The sequence below is a fragment of the Salvelinus fontinalis genome, chromosome 23, assembly GCF_029448725.1.
Source record: "Salvelinus fontinalis isolate EN_2023a chromosome 23, ASM2944872v1, whole genome shotgun sequence".
Classification (NCBI taxonomy): domain Eukaryota; kingdom Metazoa; phylum Chordata; class Actinopteri; order Salmoniformes; family Salmonidae; genus Salvelinus; species Salvelinus fontinalis.
In genome coordinates this window covers 30351077-30371550 of record NC_074687.1, presented here as the reverse complement: position 1 = coordinate 30371550, position 20474 = coordinate 30351077, and the positions used below count along the sequence as shown (strand labels likewise).

The 20474-nt window shown below is 43.8% G+C and overlaps 1 protein-coding gene across 7 annotated transcripts in view; it reads left to right on the top strand.

The window, feature by feature from the left end:
• LOC129821107 (semaphorin-5B-like) overlaps positions 1-17663 on the top strand; it is a 199204-nt gene extending 181541 nt beyond the window's left edge. For 2 of the 7 annotated variants that reach the window (XM_055878404.1, XM_055878403.1), the window contains 6 exons: positions 175-387; positions 2062-2232; positions 5356-5493; positions 6611-6655; positions 12460-12677; positions 14536-17663. In XM_055878404.1, the coding sequence (XP_055734379.1) occupies positions 175-387; positions 2062-2232; positions 5356-5493; positions 6611-6655; positions 12460-12677; positions 14536-14706 (956 nt within the window). In that variant the 3' untranslated portion in view covers positions 14707-17663. Of the gene's footprint in view, positions 1-174; positions 388-2061; positions 2233-5355; positions 5494-6610; positions 6656-12459 lie in introns of all 7 variants that reach the window. The other 5 variants (XM_055878408.1, XR_008754272.1, XM_055878405.1 and 2 more) reach the window with 5 other exon arrangements.
• Positions 17664-20474: the final 2811 nt, after the last annotated feature.

Sequence of the window (20474 nt, the reverse complement as noted above, 5' to 3'; positions counted from 1 at the left end):
ATTGATCCCCTGGTATCAGTGATCTTTCGCTTGTATGTGTGAGCTATTCCATACACCTATATGATATACAACGGAATCATACTACTCTATCTCTATGACCTGTGTAATGTAAAAATGATTCAGTGTATTGAGCAGACCAGTGACCTGTGTATTAACCCTTTCCTCTACTGCTAGCTCTAGTGGAGGACCTCTTGAGGACCCCTGTGGTACGAGTGGCAGGCTCCGACTGGTCATCATGGGAGACGTGGTCCGCCTGCTCCCAGGACTGTGCCAAAGGGTACCGCACCCGCAAGCGCACCTGTACCACCCCAGAGGGCAAGGCTGCCCCGCCAGCCTGCAGGGGCTCACCCGTGGAGTACCAGGACTGCAACTCTCAGGCCTGTCACGGTAAAGGGGAAGAGAACATGAACACACACACAAACACACGTGCACACATGCACTTGCACACACATACACACACACACTACTTCCATAACTATACATCAACGACCTCCAGTTGTGGTTAGCATAATACACACATTAAAACACATCACTAGGGAGAGAGCTGTATGCTGATGCTCGTCCTGTAAAGTTATGCTGAGGGGACCATTACTTCCATTAGCTAAAGAAACAGAACCAAGGAGTTCTTGGTTACAGTAGCTGAGTCTTTGTAGCGTTTAAACTAAAGCTTCTCATCATCCCCTAATCATGCAGTTGGCCTGCTATAACCAGTTGTACCTCCACCAAGCTCTGCTCTTAACACTCATGTAAATGGAATGTGGACTGGCTATATTCATGTTGTATGGTTGGTGCATCACTGATGATCATCCCTTGAGTGTATCGTTTAGTAATGGTCATTGGCTGTGTGTGCCAGCCTATTCTCTTATGTCTATATACTCAACTCTTAATTAACCTGACCTAAATGACTCAGTCTGTAATTTCTTTCTCTGTCTGTCTGTCTGTCTGTCTGACAGTTGGATTTTATGTGACTGAGGGAGGGAGGGCGCGTGCGAGGGAGGGAGAGAGGGAGAGAAGTCCTTGATTGAGAGACAGAGAAAGACAGAGAGAGAGAGAGAGTGAGGGAGGGAGGGAGGGAGGGAGAGAGAGAGGTCCTTGACTGATAGACAGAGGAAGACAGAGAGGGAGGGAGAGGTACCTGATTTACAGAGGCAGAGCAAGACTGACAGAAAGAGACCGAGAGACCGAGAGACCGAGAGACCGAGAGACCGTGAGGCCGTGAGGCCGTGAGGCCATGAGGCCGTGAGACCGTGAGACCGAGAGACCGTGAGACCGTGAGACAGAGAGACAGAGAGACAGAGAGACCATGAGACCGTGAAATTGACAGATGGAGGGGCCAGACAGACAGCCAGAGGAGTGTGAGGCAACCAAAGCAGTCACATCCCAGTTCACTCTCCCTACTGTCTAATCAACTGAAGTAAATGGAGTTTTCTAGAGCACGGGGCGATAGGGGCGAGGACTGCATTACAGCCCCGGTACCACTCACCTCCATCTCTCTCTGTCAAACGCATTCTTTACTGTCTCGTCCCCTCAACTCAAACACTCTCATTCAGATGGGCATGCTGAAAGTACCTGTTAAATGGGGCGGCAGGTAGCCTAGCGGTTAGAGCGTTGGGTCAGTAACCGAAAGGTTGCTACATCGAATCCCGGAGCTGACAAGGTAAAAATCTGTTGTTCTGCCCCTGAACAAGGCAGTTAACCCACTGTTCCCCGGTAGGCTGTCATTGTAAATAAGAATTTGTTCTTAACTGACTTGCCTAGTTAAATAAAACAAATGTGAGTGGAATGACAACACACTTAATATAGCAAGTCTTTATAGAGGGGTTAAGCATAGCAGAGTTATTCCTAGGCATGAAAAGTGTTGTGTAGGGACAATGGACAGCAGTGTAGTCTTTTAAGTAGATAATCTATCTGGTCCCCTGGGTAGACTTTGGTTGTGTTTATTGCAGCTACAAGAGGATAACATTTCATATGTTTATTTTTGCCTAGTTAGTGATGAGAGAGATAGATATCTGACCTTGCTTATATGTTTATATCTTTGCGTGTGTGTTTATTCCTGTCCAGTGAGTGGAGCCTGGTCGTGTTGGTCGTCCTGGTCTCAGTGTTCAGTGCCCTGTGGTGGAGGGCACTACCAGCGTACCCGCTCCTGTAACAACCCCAGCCCTGGCAACGGAGGAGATATCTGTATTGGCCTACACACTGAGGAAGCGCTGTGCAACACACACACCTGTGACGGTAAGGCACACACACACACACATCACACCCAACACATCCATCAGAGTCACAGGCTTTCCTGTCCTTTACATCAGGACGATCATTACCTCTAATCAATACATTACAACTAGTCTATCATGATAATTACTCACTGATCAATACTGTGCCAATCAACACCTTGTTATGTCGCTCCAGAGAGGGCTGTGAAATGGAGTCCCCGGCATGTCTGCTGCTTCCCTTTTGCAGCCTCAGTGCCAGCCTTGTGGTGGTGCAGACCGGTGGTGTGCCTTTTGGCCCAATATTGTGTGATGATGGGATCTGATATTTATACTGTATGTGTAACCAGGCCCTCTGCTCTGTGCGTCCCTCTGTGTAGTGTCTCTTCTCCCAATAGGACACTGTCATTCGTATGTGTGATTCTGAGCCAGCTAATCCTGGCCTGGGTAGAAAGTTACTCTCAGACGTGTCTCTGAATAAGCCCACAGCCCTAATGAGAGATGAGACACCATTTCTAAAGAGTTTCTCTTTTGTTTTATCTGATTCCTAATCTATTCTTTATTTTCTGGAATTTGCTAGCCAGTGCAAATATTGCTTCTGTTGCTGCTGCGGCGTGTGACTGTGTGTGTGTGAAATGCATTTGAAATGTGTGTGTGTGTGCCTACCCAGCGGCCTGTGGTTGTGTCCACAGTTTACCATGCTAATGACGTGGCCATCTCATTTGTCTCCGGCTACGGTACATTTACTGACAAGCAGGACATTGGTCATCTATGCACAGATCCATGCTCACTTCCCTACAGATACAGTGCACCTCCAATTAGCCAAAAGGCCTTGTGTCTGTCAGTCCCCGGACTATCTGATGTCCCTTTCAGAGATGGTTTGACTAAAGAGATTGTGCTAACTAATGGAGGACAGGTGTGTGTGTGCTTTTGTGTTTGTGTATGCGTGCGCGTGTGACCGTTATTACAGTGAATGCTAATAGAGGTGCCTCAGGGTTTTATTCCTGCCTTGATCCAATTCTACAGCTCAGACGCATTGGTTTGGTTGAGTGACGTAAATAAATGAATGAAATGAATGAATGAAGCAATTATAGTAAGAGGGCTGGTTTGCTGCGTTGTTAAACATAATTGTAATATTATGCGACAGTACTGTGTCCACATTAGGACAGGCTCAGAGTCACAAGGCCACCAACTCCTTGTGACTCTGAGGCTGTCCTAATATGGATGCCATCCTAATTAGAGGTCGACTGATCATGATTTTTCAACGCCGATACCGATTATTGGAGGACAAAAAAAGCCGATAGCGATTAATCGGCCGATTATATATATTTTTTGATGTATATATATATATATATATATATATATATATATATCATACACACACACACACATTTTTCTAATAATGACAATTGCAACAATACTGAATGAACAATGAACACTTTTATTTTAACTTAATATAATACATAAATAAAATCAATTTAGTCTCAAATAACATGAGAACATATGTTAAAACGAACCACCAGCTTTCATGGGTTCAATATTCCCAGTTAAGAAGTTTTAGGTTGTAGTGCAGAAAGCAGAGCTTGTCTGCATGGTCCCCTGTCAGTCTGCTCCTCCGCGAAACACAGACCTTATTTGAAGTAGATCAAGACATTTTCTATGGAAGACATGAACAGTAAAATAACGAAGGAACCCCCTTCAAGTTCAGCCGCAAGTTATTACAGGAATTATAACGTGTCGACTATTTCTCTCTAAACCATATACCTTTGACTAATCCGGAAACTATCACCTCGAAAACAAAACGTTTATTCCGTTCCGTATTTTATCTAACGGGTGGCATCCATGAGTCTAAATATTCCTGTTACATTGCACAACCTTCAATGTTATGTCATAATTACGTAAAAATTCTGGCAAATTAGTTCGCAAAGAGCCAGGCGGCCCAAACTGTTGCATATACCCTGACTCTGAGTGCAATGAACGCAAGAGAAATGACACAATTTCACCTGGTTAATATTGCCTGCTAACCTGGATTTCTTTTAGCTAAATATGCAGGTTTAAAAATATATACTTGTGTATTGATTTTAAGAAAGGCATTGATGTTTATGGTTAAGTACACATTGGAGCAATGACAATCATTGATTATTTGTTTTTTATAAGATAAGTTTAATGCTAGCTAGCAACTTACCTTAGCTTACTGCATTCGCGTAACAGGCAGGCTCCTCGTGGAGTGCAATGTAATCAGGTGTTAGAGTATTGGACTAGTTAACAGTAAGGTTACAAGATTGGATCCCCCGAGCTGACAAGGTTAAAAATCTGTCGTTCTGCCCCTGAACGAGGCAGAACGTTCCTAGGCCGTCATTGAATATAAGAATGTGTTCTTAACTGACTTGTCTAGTTAAATAAAGATTAAATAAAGGTGTAAAAAAATATTTTAAAATAATTCAATCGGCAAATTGGCGCCCATTCCGATTAATCGGTCGACCTCTAATCCTAATATGGACACTGTACTGTGGGGGTTGTCTTCTGTTGTTCTACCAACACAAGTTGTGGGAGATCAAAGAGCAGATGTAGCAGCTTCAACAGCCAGTGACTGAGTCTCTGACTGATACGAGGGGTGAACAGAATGGCTGCAGTCATAGATGTACAGTTTCTTTGGATTAATGGGTTTTGTCATTATGTGTTGGGAAACTGGGAGAGGATCCTTTCTGTTTACTGTATACAAATGCCTGCCGGCCGGGAAACATGACTTACACTTGGCTCTGGACACACACATCTCGGCTATGCACTAAACAAACTATGGGTTTGCTTTTCAATACAGTTTACCTCACAAACGTTTGGGTCAGTTTGTATATGGCTAAGGTTGTTTGTGGCTGTGCTGTGGTGGGGCTAGTTTGTTTGTTTGTCTCATGCTCTTGGGTGGGCATGTTGGGTTCCAGGCATTTTAAGACTGTAGCAGTTACTTCAACTCAGGGTGAGTCCATGGTCATTTGTCTGTGTACTGACAGTCACAGTGTGTGTGTGTGTGTGTGTGTGTGTGTGTGTGTGTGTGTGTGTGTGTGTGTGTGTGTGTGTGTGTGTGTGTGTGTGTGTGTGTGTGTGTGTGTGTGTGCGTGCGTGTGTGTGTGTGTGCGTGTGCGTGCGTGTGCAGGCGGCTGGATGGCCTGGTCTCTGTGGTCAGTGTGTGACAATGCAGGGCTGCAGGTACGCAGCAGGGTCTGTGGAGCTCAAGGCTCCGCCCCCTGTGTGGGAAACAGCACCGAGCACAGGGACTGCAATGAGATCCCAGGTGAGTCAGACACACCTTCATCATCATTATCATCATTGTTATCATCATCATCATCATCATCGTCGTCGTCATCATCATTATGTAACATAGACACACACTGAAATGAGCTGTATCATCACACACATAGGGCCAGTTTTCCAGAATAAGCCATTTCCTGGTCTAAAAATCATGTTAAATTGAAAGTGCTTTTAAATCCATCAGTGTCCTCGAAACTGCCCCATATACTATCAAACTCCTCCAATCCCCACCAGACAGAGGCCTTGCCCATCTGCTATCTTAATTAGTGTTAATCTCAGTAAATCAGGCTTCTCAGACGACTCCTCTGATGTCTCTGTCTGTTAAGTTTTCTTCCTTTATTTTTGCTGTAGTCGTAGTGATCTTTCAGGGCCTGGCTGCCAGAGACAAGACAAGATAGACTCACTAGCCCAGAATACCAAGTGAATTAAATCAAGGCTTCTCTCAATTAATATTAATGTGTCACAACACCAAGGTTGCATCCCGAATGGCCCCCTATTCCCTATATAGTGTACTACTTTTGACCAGAGCCCTGTGCCCTGATCAAAAGTAGTACACTATATAGGGAATAGGGGTGCCATTTGGGATGCAGTCCAAATCACACCTAATTTATTGCAATTTTGGATGAGGCGATAGAAATCGTAAGGTCACTGGGAGTGCGTGTGACACTGCCTGGGGGGAAATTGCCCCAAATTTAATCATTGGATTGTTGCGTCTCAATTAAAAACACACCCTTCCCTCCGTCTCTCCCACTACTTTCCTGATGAATTAGTGGAAGGCAAACGTGGTTTAACTTTAAATGATTGGCTTTGCTTTGATTAAATGATTGGCTCAGGCTACACAACATTCAACATTCAAGACATTTACAACATTCCACTGGAGAAATGATTCATTGATTTGTGTTTCATGATGTTTGCTTGTTTGTTTGTGCTGTATGTACCGTATACAGTATTTCATCTTCCAGTTAAAATGAAAGTCTACTCTGGTGTCTTGGGGTGATTCCAGCTGTGTCTGGTAAGAATCTGCATGTGCTGGTAGCTGACTGTGTGTCTGTCTCTGCATGTCTGTCTGTCTGTCTGTCTGTGTGTTTGTTGTGTTGCAGTGATTCTCCCTGCGTCTGGCTTTGATAAGGACCAACAATGCGGAGGTAAGTGGATTGACAACTATCTATGTGTGTGCATGTGTGATCGTTTGTGGGGGGGTTGGAGGTAAGGGGGGGGGGGGGGGGGGGGGGTTAGGGGGGGTGTAGGGATAGAGCGAAAGAGTTAGTTGTGAAGGCTGCCACTACAGTGCCTTCAGAGAGTATTCATACCCTTTGACTTACTCCACATTTTGTTGTTACAGCCTGAATTCAAAATGGATTACATACATTTTTTTCCTCATCATTCTACACACATAATGACAAAGTGAAAACATGTTTTAGAAATGTTAGCAAATGTATAGCTAATTTACATGTGTATTTTGTAGAAGCAGCTTTAGCAGCGATTACAGCTATGAGTCTTTCTAGGTAAGTCTTAGGGTTGTATCACATTTCAGGTAAGACCCAAATGTAGACTGTGTTGAAGTAAGAAACAGGAGACAAAGGACTGTGACACATGGATTTACCTCTAGACACATGAAAAGTAGGAAGTATACAGAGGGTATGGGACAACAGAGGACGAACAGCAAAGGGGCTAATGATTTTGGAGAAGGGGGGAAAGGTCTCAGCTTCCGGGGGTGTAGCCGCGGGGCTATAGCGGCATGCCAGCACATCCGGCTTAACATCCTTGGGTACCAGGTTGGTGTTGCGGGAAGCGAAGTGGCCCGGGCCTTACTGAACTCCTCCCGGAGGTCCTGGTACTCCGCGGGAATGGCGCAGAGGTTCGGGGCTATTTCCAAGCCCCCAGGGAGACGTCCCGGGGCAGGCAGAGATGATTTCAGGCAATGATCGTGGCAGAACGGGCTCCAGCCCATGATGTCACCAGTAGACCAGTCAATCGAGGGATTGTGTCGCTGGAGCCAAGAGAAACCCAATACCACAAGAACCTGCGGACACTCAATTAGCAGGAATTGGATTGTCTCGATATGGTTCCCTGACACTTGTAGGTTGATGGGGGTGGTATGGTGGGTGACCCGGCCTATAGAGCGCCGTCCAGAGTTGCTTGAATATTTTGCCGGTATTTAAAAAAGAATCCATACAGAGAATAAATCACTTTTCTCCCGGGTAACCCTGTATTTCCTGCCAAAACAGGAAGTGTCATTCAAAATGATTATAAAGCATATAAATATGTCTGGTATAACCTGATGCTACCTGAGCCTAATGAGCCATATACAGTATTAAATATATTTTATGAGCCAATACATAATGTGCAGTACATACTGCACATTATGCACGACAGAAAAACATAAATGCCCATAGATGTAGCTAGCTATATGCTCTCTTGGTTAAATAAATGAAACTAGCTCCAGTAGGCTAATCTTTTTGAGTGTTTACTGTTTTGCTGTATTGTATAATACTGTATTATATGGACTGGAATTATGCACATCGTTCAAACCATGATAAAGCAGAAGAGAACATACGATTCTGGTGCAGCACATGCGGCCAACAAAGTAGTATAGGCTAGGGAATTAGATATTAATTTTGAAATAAAATGGGGCATATTTGTGTAGTTACTAGGCTGACGCATATATACCTTTCATAATATTTATCTTAATGTTATTAGCCTATCTCTTCTTTCTCTCTCTCTATCGTTGCTTCATTCCTTCCTTGCTTTCAACAGTAAAGTGAATTAAACTTGTTTCATTTATCTTCATCATTCATGTCATCCTTGAATAATATAGGACTAGAATTAGATGCAGAAGGCTGTCACTTCTCTTCATGAAGATTGAATGGTTATGGGTCAGAATAAATAACTGCTATTGCCAACCACCATTGCACGTTCACTCTTCTATTCACTCTTGTGTTTAACGTTCAGCAAAAAAGAGCTTGTGTCCCTCTTCGAATAGTCTATTGGTATAAGAAATGCTAAAACAATAATGTCCAGCAAGCCATTCTAGTCTAGCTTTTCCTACATGGGACTCATAGAGCTAAGGAGTGTTTTTTAAGGAGAGAGGCCAGCCGCGCACAGGTGCTTGCGTATTGTGCACGAGAAGGAGGCTATGAGTTAGATGCTTATTATGCATGACCCATCATTAATTAGTTAAATATAAGGCTAATACTGCATTGAATGTATTACCTGAAAGATATATACAGTATATATGAAACATATATACAGTGCATTCGGAAAGTATTCAGACCCCTTCCCTTTTTCCACATTTTGTTACGTTATAGCTTTATTCTAAAATTGAATAAATAAAAAAAAATCTTCATCAGTCTACACACAATACCCCATAATGACAAGAAAAAAAACAGGTTTTTAGACATTTTTGCAAATGTATAAAAAAAAAAAAAGACAGATACCTTATTACATAAATATTCAGACCCTTTGCTCTGAGACTTGAAATTGAGCTCAGGTGCATCTTGTCTCCATTGATCATCCTTGAGATGTTTCTACAACTTGATTGGAGTCCAACTGTGGTAAATTCAGTCCTCTGTAAACTGGTCATCTCTGTATACCTGTCGCAAGACCCACTGGTTGATGCTTATTTATAAAACCCTCTTAGGCCTCACTCCCCCCTATCTGAGAAATCTACTGCATCCCTCATCCTCCACATACAACACCTGTTCTTCCAGTCACATTCTGTTAAAGGTCCCCAAAGCACACACATCCCTGGGTCGCTCCTCTTTTCAGTTCACTGCAGCTAGCGACTGGGAACGAGCTGCAACAAACACTCAAACTGGATAGTTTTATCTCAATCTCTTGATTCAAAGACTCATTCATGGAAATCTTACTGACAATTGTGGCTGCTTCATGTGATGTATTGTTGTCTCTACCTTCTTGCCCTTTGTGCTGTTATCTGTGCCCAATAATGTTTGTACCATGTTTTATGCTGCTACCATGTTGTTATTATGTTGTGTTGCTACCATGCTGTGTGGTCATGTGTTGCTGCCTTGCTGTGTTGTTGTCTTAGGTCTCTCTTTATGTAGTGTTGTCTCTCTTGTTGTGATGTGTGTTTTGTCCTATATTTATATTGTATTTATTTTTAATCCCAGGCCCCCGTCCCCGCAGGAGAACTTTTGCTTTTTGGTAGGCCATCATTGTAAATAAGAATATGTTCTTAACTGACTTGCCTAGTTAACCTCTAACGAGTCACAAACCCGGATCCGGGACCCCCCCATCAAAAAAGCTGACTAGCATAGCCTAGCCTAAAGCCACAGGGATATCATATAATAAAATGTTCATGAAATCACAAGTCCAAGACACCAAATGAAAGATACACATATTGTGAATCCAGCCATCATTTCTGATTTTTAAAATGTTTTACAGGGAAGACACAATATGTATGACAGTCTGATAACATATGCTAAGAGGGAAAAGACTGGCTGGATTCACAAGATCTTTGTCTTTCATTTGCTGTACGCTGTGTATTTTTCATAAATGTTTTATGATGAGTATTTAGGTAATTCACGTTGCTCTCTGTAGTTATTCTAGTTGCTTTGGTGAGAGTTGTGATGGTGGCTGCAATGTAAAACTATGATTTATACCTGAAATATTCACATTTTTCGAACAAAACATATGCTATACAATAAATATGTTATCAGACTGTCATCTGATTTTATTTTTTATTTTTTATTTTACCGTTATTTTACCAGGTAAGTTGACTGAGAACACGTTCTCATTTGCAGCAACGACCTGGGGAATAGTTACAGGGGAGAGGAGGGGGATGAATGAGCCAATTGTAAACTGGGGATTATGAAGTTGTTTCTTGGTTAGTGACTATTTATATCTTTATTTGGTCGAATTTGTGATAGCTACCTATGCAGGAAAAAAAAGTTGTGTCTTTTGCTATCGTGGTTAGCTAATAGAAATACATATTGTGTCTTCCCTGTAAAACATTTTAAAAATCAGAAATGATGGATTCACAAGATGTGTATCTTTCATCTGGTGTCTTGGACTTGTGATTTCATGAACATTTTATTATATGATATCCCTGTGGCTTTAGGCTAGGCTATGCTAGTCAGCTTTTTTGACGGGGGGATCCCGGATCCGGGTTTGTGACTCGTTAGAGGCTAGACAACCATTTTCAGGTCTTGCCATAGATTTTCAAGTAAATCTTAGTCAAAACTGTAGATCGGCCACTCAGGAACATTATCTGGCACTGTCTTCTTGGTAAGAAACTCCAGTGTAGATTTGGCCTTGTGTTTTAGGTTATTGCCCTGCTGAAAGGTGAATACATCTCCCAGTGTCTGGTGGAAAACAGACTGAACTAGCTTTTTCTATAGGATTTTGACTGTGCTCATAGCTCCATTCCATTTCTTATTTATCCTGAAAAAAAAACAGTCCTTAACGATTACAAGCATACCCATAACATGATGCAGCCATCACTTTGCTTGAAAATACGGAGTGGTACTCAGTAATATCTTGTATTGGATTTGCCCTAAACATAACATTTTGCATTCAGGACCAAAGTTAATTGCTTTGCTACATTTTTTGCGGTACTACTTCAGGATGGGGGAGCTGCGAAAAAGAGACGGCTATCGGTCCGCTAATACAGGACTCGTAAAGGCCCAGTGCACTACTTTTGTGAGAAAAAAAAAATAATAATAAAAAGCTACAGACTGCAATATTTGTCTGCTAATACAGGACTTTTGTGAAAAAGCACTCTCAGTACCCCTACTTCCCACCGCTATGCAAACAGGATGCATGTTTTGGAATATTTTTATTCTGTACAGACTTCCTTCTTTACACTCTGTCAATTAGGTTAGTATGGAGGAGTACCTACAATGTTGTTGATCCATCCTCAGTTTTCTCCTATTACAGCCAATCAACTCTATAACTGTTTAAAAGTCACCATTTGGCTCATTGTGAAATCCCTGAGCGGTTTCCTTCCTATCTAGTAACGGAGTTTGGAAGGACGCCTGTATCTTTGTAGTGACTGAGTGTATTGATACACCATCCACAGTGTTATTAATAACTTCACCATGCTCAATAGGATATTCAATGTCTGCACCTACCCTCTTTTCCAGGCATTGGAAAACCTCCCTGGTCTTTGTGGTTGAATCTGTGTTTGAAATTCACTGCTTGGCTGAGGGACAGATAATTGTATGTTTGGGGTACAGAGATGAGGTAGTCATTCAAAAATCATGTTAAACACTATTAATGCACACCGATTGAGTCAATGCAACTTATTATGTGACTTGTTTAAGCAAATGTTTTTATTTAGGCTTGTCATAACAAAGGGGTTGAATACTTTAATAAAAAATACATTATGGGTTATTGTGTTTAGGCCAGTGACAAGAAAATCCAAATTTAATCCATTTTAAATTCAGGCTGGAGCACAACAAAATGTGTAAAAAGTCGAAGGGTGTGAATACTTTCTGAAGGCTGCTGCTGGACAAAATCAGGATGGCACAAGCCTTTGAACCAATCATTAGATGGGGAATATGCATTATGGGGGATGGCCATTAGAATGAGGTGTAGGTAGCCTGCTGGGAATGGTAATGGTTTGAAAAGGCTGTGCCGCCACACCATTAGACAGTTTCCAGGAAGTGCCAGGGGAACTGAGAAGAAGGAGCTTGGTGCCCTTCAATAAACCAAAATTTTGCTAGCCTGGTCACCGATCTGTTTGTGCTGTCTTGCCAACTCCTGTGGCTATTGAATGACCATAGGAGTTGGCAAGACAGCACAAACAGATTATCGGCCAGGCTACTGAAGTAGAGCTTGTTGCCCCTGAATGAACCACCATTTTACTGCAATACAATACCTGATGGAGGACAGAAAGAGAGAAAACGACAGATTACAGGCACAGATAAGTGAACCAAACATTCTGACTGATCTCCTACCATCTGTCGGCTTTGTTGTGTCTTCCCAGCATTCACCTCGCTGCACCTGATAGCCACAGGCGTGTCCTGTTTCCTGGGGGCGGGCCTTCTGTCCTTTCTGGCCTACGTGTACAGCCAGCGCTTCCACAAGCCCTTGCAGGAGTCCGCCGTCATACACCCCACCACGCCCAACCACCTCAACTACAAGGGCAACACTACACCAAAGAACGAGAAGTACACGCCCATGGAGTTCAAGGTATTGTCACAGGTATTCAAGGATTGTCACACACGTAGACACGGACGCACGCATGCAGACACGTGCTTACATACCCACACAATGAATCACCATTTTATGCGTAGCACAAAGATTAGGTAACACCAGTCATTCATTTGATTTTGACAGGAGATTCCATATGCATAGGTTTATTTCATTACATTAACTACTGTACAGGGGATAGAGATATGGTGGGAGCTCAGAACATTTATTTCTTATTTCTCTTCACCTGGTTTTCTTACTCCACTTTCTGTTCACAGTCTCAGTCCTTATTAATGGCCCTCATTAGCCTGTTATAGCCATGGACTCCCACTGCTGTTTATAATGCTGGAACCAGCATCTTTTGAGGAATGTAACACCTGTGTGTGCCTATGAGCCACGATCTCATCGATCTGTCCCACAATGGCATTGCCCTCCCTGCATGTGGCAGGGTTAGCCCTAGGACCGACGTTGTATCATGTATCATCACCTAGTATACATACTGTTGTTGCATATTATGCGGCAGGTAGCCTAGTGGTTAGAGTGTTGGACTAGTAACCGAAAGGTTGCAAGATTGAATCCCCGAGCTGACAAGGTAAAAATCTGTCGTTCTGCCCCTGAACAAGGCAGTTAACCCACTGTTCGTAGGCCGTCATTGAAAATAAGAATTTGTTCTTAACTGACTTGTCTAGTTAAATAAAGGTAAAATAAAAAAAATGATATTGCCCCATAATTAGTCAAGTACTATGCTAGGACGCTCTTTATCTCAGGTGACGGTTGCTGCTTCTCAGGGTGAAACCTGATTATTTTCTGAAGATGTCAGCCACCAGCTGGCTGAGTGATGTGTTTGTGGCTGAGTGAGGCTGGGTCCTAATGTGTTGCTGAGTCTGGGTCCTCATGCTGGGCCCTAATTATGAGAGTCATACGTTGAGAGCAGTGTCTCATTAGGTTAACGACCAGACCAGGCAGGTTTCATACTAGAGGTAGTTAGCTAGCTATTCGCCTGGCATCCTTACGAATTTCTCTAAGTTTCACCATTGAGTGCAGCATTCAGTCTGGTTTAACCAGGCTACCTAGCTAGAGCCACTGGCTCAACCTGAGAACTACTGCTGTTATTGTTGCTTTAGTCATTACATTATGCGGTTGTTTCTTCACAGGCCCTCACTACCCAACGTTGTTGTGTTTCACTGATTCTGTAACCCATTTACAGAGCCGTGTTTGGCCTAGAGCTGTTAACATACAGTAAATTACATTACTCAGCAGCCCTCCGTAAAGTGTTCCCTTTGTCGGCGCATTGTGGCTTCTAGCCGCCACAACCTGCTTCTAAAGTGCAAGTGTATTAAATTAAGTGTGTCCCAAATGGGACCTAATTTCCTATATAGTGTACTCATTTCTCTATGGGCCCTGGTAGTGCACTATAAAGGGAATAGGGTGCCATTTGGGATACAAACTAAATGTTTTTGTATTTCGTTTTTTGGAGGCGCCTACTGTAATTTATTCATGCCTCTCATATTTGTTCATTGATTACGCTTGATGTTTGGCTGCTAAATCATATTTGTTGAAGGGTTGTACCTTGCTTAGTAATCCACTAACAGTACCCAGCACTGTTGCCCACTTTTCAACCTGTGAGAGTCTAATATATTGATATTGCTCCTGTCTGGGTCGTTGGTAAACTAACACATTTGTTACAGCACTGGTATAAAACTCGTATGTCACTGTTATAACACTGTTATGACTGTTTTCTCTACTCTTCCCACTTCACCCAGAAAAACACTTTACTGAACAGTACGTACCTTTTCAACTGATCAGTGTTTTTTGTCTAATTTTGTAGCCACTGTCACCTGTTATGACACTGTCTTCTCTCCTCCTCCAGACCCTGAACAAGAATAACCTGCTCCCAGATGAGAGGTCTAACTTCTACCCAACGCCCCTGCAGCAGACTAACATGTACACCACCACCTACTACCCCACAGCGCTGGGCAAATATGACTACAACAGGCCTGACTCCTCCCCTTCCCCCTGCAGGACCTATAACAACAGCTGAGACACCACCCCCACCCCCATGGCCCCCGGCCCCGCCCACCCAGACTGAACTGAACTCCACCCCGATCACCATGGTGACAGATGGTGACTGAACCCATCCTCTGACCTGGAACTATTTTTTTCTCCCCTCTCCTTTATCCCATGGTATCTCCCAAATGGTGGGGGGGGGGGTGTAAGGGTATACCTGGAACATACCATGGTATACCTGGAACATACCACTCTGTAGAGGTGCTGATGCCTACATTAGACTCGCTAAGTAGAGCCAGGAATTTGATCATAGTTTGTGGTGTATTTTGGGGGGTGTGAGTGAGTACTGGACTCACACATTTGGGGGGTGTGAGTGAGTACTGGACATCACAGTGTCAACGTAGTGGAGAGATAAATGATGAACTCTATAAGACACTATAAGCTACAGTATGGAGTTGGAGAACTACTTATCCCTGTGGAACTTGACAACCTGAGCGCCTTACTGTAGGTGTTGTGTTGCTATCCAGAGAGGCTAGAGTTGGCCTTAGGAGAAAACTCAAATGGCCGCCACCTCTCTTCCCTGGTCTGTCTGGTCACCTCTATGATTGAGTCTCTTTTTTAATTTAATTTAATTTTTTACTCCCTTTCTCCCCAATTTTCAATCTTGTCTCATCGCTGCAACTCCCCAACGGGCTCGGGAGAGGCAAAGGTTGAGTCATGCATCCTCCAAAACATGACCAGCCTAACTGCTCTCCTTAACACCACCGCCAGCTTAACCCAGGGGCCAGCCACACCAATGTGTCAGAGGAAACACTGTTCAACTGGCGAACGGGGTCAGCCTGCGGGAACCTGGCCTGCCACAAGGAGTCGCTAGAGCCGATGAGCCAAGTAAAGCCCCACCCTCCCCTAACCCGGATGACGCTGGGCCAATTGTGCGCCGTCCTATGGGACTCCCGAGCCATGGCTAGTTGTGGCACAGCCCGGGAATGAACCCGGGTCTGTAGTAACGCCTCTAGTCTCAATGCAGTGACTTAGATCGCTGCGCCACTTGGGAGGCCTATGAATGAATTTCTATGACACCAACATCCCCTTGGTCTGCAGCATCCATACCCATGATGAACACCTAATTCTCCCAACAACAAAAGCAGTTACCCAGAACAACCCTACCAGTGCATATCATTGTGTCTGTCCTTCAGTATGGTGGATGCGAATCGGGAGGGAACAAAAAAAAGAACTAAATTAATTCAAGAGATGAAGAGATGAAGAGATCAATACCAGTTCAATTGTGTTTGGAGGTGGATGGATGCACTGAGGTCACCTCGCCTCATCAAATGACACGAGGAGGACAAGTACCTGGGACTTCAGCTCTGCTGTGGCGCCATGTTTTTGGGTGGTACTATGGGACCAGGGGAACAGAGGCACATCCAGGAATGGCAGCGTGTGATCTGTTATAGGAAAAGTGCCTACACTAGACCACATAGATACAGACATACTCACTGCTGGAGAGAATTTCTCTATCTGCTTATTTCCAAACAAGGCCCACACCTCAGGCTGGCTGTGTTATGTACTGTATCGGTATGTTAACAAAGGCAATGTTTCCCAGGGAATGATCTGAACATGGGCTAGAGAGATGAGGTGTCTGACTGAAATACAGTTGGAATCATCCAACTTTGGGTATACAGTAGAGAGGATCATGTGGGGTCAAATTTGACTTTCTATTACTTCTTTTTTATGATGATATAAAGACTTTTGGAAGGAATTCCCTTGCTTCTAGAATGAAATGGATGTATTCTACTGAGTACTATACCTACCTACCGCTCAGTGGTCATATTAAATATGGCCAGTGTGCAGAACTGGACTTTAACCGATTTTATATGATATCATACAAGGTGGGATAAAAAGATAGTAGTGGGGCATTTTTTTATGAGGGTGATTTGTTTGAGGTTCAAGAGAGCAGTAGGATAGGAGGAAATGTTTTATTTCACAAATAAGGGATAGCTGATTCACTTTTGAGTTTCTCATCGGTTTCACACCACAGCATATTAAAAAAATCACAGCCGCTTAGTAGCCAATACGTGTCTGACAAATTAAAGGAGATTTTGATTTATTACAACCACGTCTGTATTTTTGGTGGCATGTTATAGAAGGGTCCAGACCTTTTTTGTTGTTGTTGCAATTTCACTTGTTTTTGAGAAACATACCCCAACCAGCGAGTCACTTCTTCATCCTCGTTGTGCAGTACAGGAGCTCTGAAAAAACATGAACCAACGCTCCAAAAACACTCAAATCCTTTTAGAAACGGAAAACCTTCAGTACTGTGATGCAGGTCTTTAGATGTTGTACACATGAAATTGTGTCATTCCGAACTTTATCCGCAACATTATATTCTATTTTGTGCAACTCTAGCTGTTTCCCTTATCCAGCTGTTCCACTCTCCTAGTGGCCTGCTGCTACCTGCATCACTATACTGAGATGGTTTCTGTTTCCCTTATCCAGCTGTTCCACTCTCCTAGTGGCCTGCTGCTACCTGCATCACTATACTGAGATGGTTTCTGTTTCCCTTATCCAGCTGTTCCACTCTCCTAGTGGCTTGCTGCTACCTGCATCACTATACTGAGATGGTTTCTGTTTCCCTTATCCAGCTGTTCCACTCTCCTAGTGGCCTGCTGCTACCTGCATCACTATACTGAGATGGTTTCTGTTTCCCTTATCCAGCTGTTCCACTCTCCTAGTGGCCTGCTGCTACCTGCATCACTATACTGAGATGGTTTCTGTTTCCCTTATCCAGCTGTTCCACTCTCCTAGTGGCTTGCTGCTACCTGCATCACTATACTGAGATGGTTTCTGTTTCCCTTATCCAGCTGTTCCACTCTCCTAGTGGCCTGCTGCTACCTGCATCACTATACTGAGATGGTTTCTGTTTCCCTTATCCAGCTGTTCCACTCTCCTAGTGGCCTGCTGCTACCTGCATCACTATACTGAGATGGTTTCTGTTTCCCTTATCCAGCTGTTCCACTCTCCTAGTGGCCTCCTGCTACCTGCATCACTATACTGAGATGGTTTCTGTTTCCCTTATCCAGCTGTTCCACTCTCCTAGTGGCCTGCTGCTACCTGCATCACTATACTGAGATGGTTTCTGTTTCCCTTATCCAGCTGTTCCACTCTCCTAGTGGCCTGCTGCTACCTGCATCACTATACTGAGATGGTTTCTGTTTCCCTTATCCAGCTGTTCCACTCTCCTAGTGGCTTGCTGCTACCTGCATCACTATACTGAGATGGTTTCTGTTTCCCTTATCCAGCTGTTCCACTCTCCTAGTGGCTTGCTGCTACCTGCATCACTATACTGAGATGGTTTCTGTTTCCCTTATCCAGCTGTTCCACTCTCCTAGTGGCTTGCTGCTACCTGCATCACTATACTGAGATGGTTTCTGTTTCCCTTATCCAGCTGTTCCACTCTCCTAGTGGCTTGCTGCTACCTGCATCACTATACTGAGATGGTTTCTGTTTCCCTTATCCAGCTGTTCCACTCTCCTAGTGGCTTGCTGCTACCTGCATCACTATACTGAGATGGTTTCTGTTTCCCTTATCCAGCTGTTCCACTCTCCTAGTGGCCTGCTGCTACCTGCATCACTATACTGAGATGGTTTCTGTTTCCCTTATCCAGCTGTTCCACTCTCCTAGTGGCCTGCTGCTACCTGCATCACTATACTGAGATGGTTTCTGTTTCCCTTATCCAGCTGTTCCACTCTCCTAGTGGCCTGCTGCTACCTGCATCACTATACTGAGATGGTTTCTGTTTCCCTTATCCAGCTGTTCCACTCTCCTAGTGGCCTGCTGCTACCTGCATCACTATACTGAGATGGTTTCTGTTTCCCTTATCCAGCTGTTCCACTCTCCTAGTGGCCTGCTGCTACCTGCATCACTATACTGAGATGGTTTCTGTTTCCCTTATCCAGCTGTTCCACTCTCCTAGTGGCCTGCTGCTACCTGCATCACTATACTGAGATGGTTTCTGTTTCTCTTATCCAGCTGTTCCACTCTCCTAGTGGCCTGCTGCTACCTGCATCACTATACTGAGATGGTTTCTGTTTCCCTTATCCAGCTGTTCCACTCTCCTAGTGGCCTGCTGCTACCTGCATCACTATACTGAGATGGTTTCTGTTTCCCTTATCCAGCTGTTCCACTCTCCTAGTGGCCTGCTGCTACCTGCATCACTATACTGAGATGGTTTCTGTTTCCCTTATCCAGCTGTTCCACTCTCCTAGTGGCCTGCTGCTACCTGCATCACTATACTGAGATGGTTTCTGTTTCCCTTACCCAGCTGTTCCACTCTCCTAGTGGCCTGCTGCTACCTGCATCACTATACTGAGATGGTTTCTGTTTCCCTTATCCAGCTGTTCCACTCTCCTAGTGGCCTGCTGCTACCTGCATCACTATACTGAGATGGTTTCTGTTTCCCTTATCCAGCTGTTCCACTCTCCTAGTGGCCTGCTGCTACCTGCATCACTATACTGAGATGGTTTCTGTTTCCCTTATCCAGCTGTTCCACTCTCCTAGTGGCCTGCTGCTACCTGCATCACTATACTGAGATGGTTTCTGTTTCCCTTATCCAGCTGTTCCACTCTCCTAGTGGCCTGCTGCTACCTGCATCACTATACTGAGATGGTTTCTGTTTCCCTTATCCAGCTGTTCCACTCTCCTAGTGGCCTGCTGCTACCTGCATCACTATACTGAGATGGTTTCTGTTTCCCTTATCCAGCTGTTCCACTCTCCTAGTGGCCTGCTGCTACCTGCATCACTATACTGAGATGGTTTCTGTTTCCCTTATCCAGCTGTTCCACTCTCCTAGTGGCCTGCTGCTACCTGCATCACTATACTGAGATGGTTTCTGTTTCCCTTATCCAGCTGTTCCACTCTCCTAGTGGCCTGCTGCTACCTGCATCACTATACTGAGATGGTTTCTGTTTCCCTTATCCAGCTGTTCCACTCTCCTAGTGGCCTGCTGCTACCTGCATCACTATACTGAGATGGTTTCTGTTTCCCTTATCCAGCTGTTCCACTCTCCTAGTGGCCTGCTGCTACCTGCATCACTATACTGAGATGGTTTCTGTTTCCCTTATCCAGCTGTTCCATTCTCCTAGTGGCCTGCTGCTACCTGCACAACGAGGATGAGGAAATGACTTGCTGGTTGGGGTAAGTTAATAAAAAAAAAAAAAAAAGTGAAATTGCAAAAATAAGTGTCTGGACCCTTGTATAATACTCCAATTCAGTACATAAAAAATAGAGATTTGGTTGTAAAAACACACACTATTCTCCTTTAAGATTTTACAAAAAAAAAATTATGTAGTAGCAAATATTCAGTCTGATTGTAGCGAATATCTATGTGTCCCTCTCTTTACAATGCTAAATCATGCTTAGAAATGCTTTGGTATGAGATTGTTGTGTGTGTGCGTATTTGCGTGTGTGTGTGTGGTCGCGCATGTTTGCGTTTGTGTGCGTATGTTTGCGTGTGAGTGTGTATGTTTGCTTGCTTCGTATGTGTATGCCTGTGAGAGTGAATGAGGAGAGGAACAGACAACTGTATGTATTTTGTACAATGTAAATGTAATTCTTTCTTACATATGACTGTGTATATAATGGGATCTGTAAAGGGGTATGTGCATTTTTTCCACACATTATGATGATAGCACTCCTAATGTTCCACTGGGTTTCTATATGTTCCATGTACAAGATGATAATCATTGTAAATTAACGAGAGCTGCGCAGTTCTCATAAGGAAACACTATTTATAGTGAAGCTTGG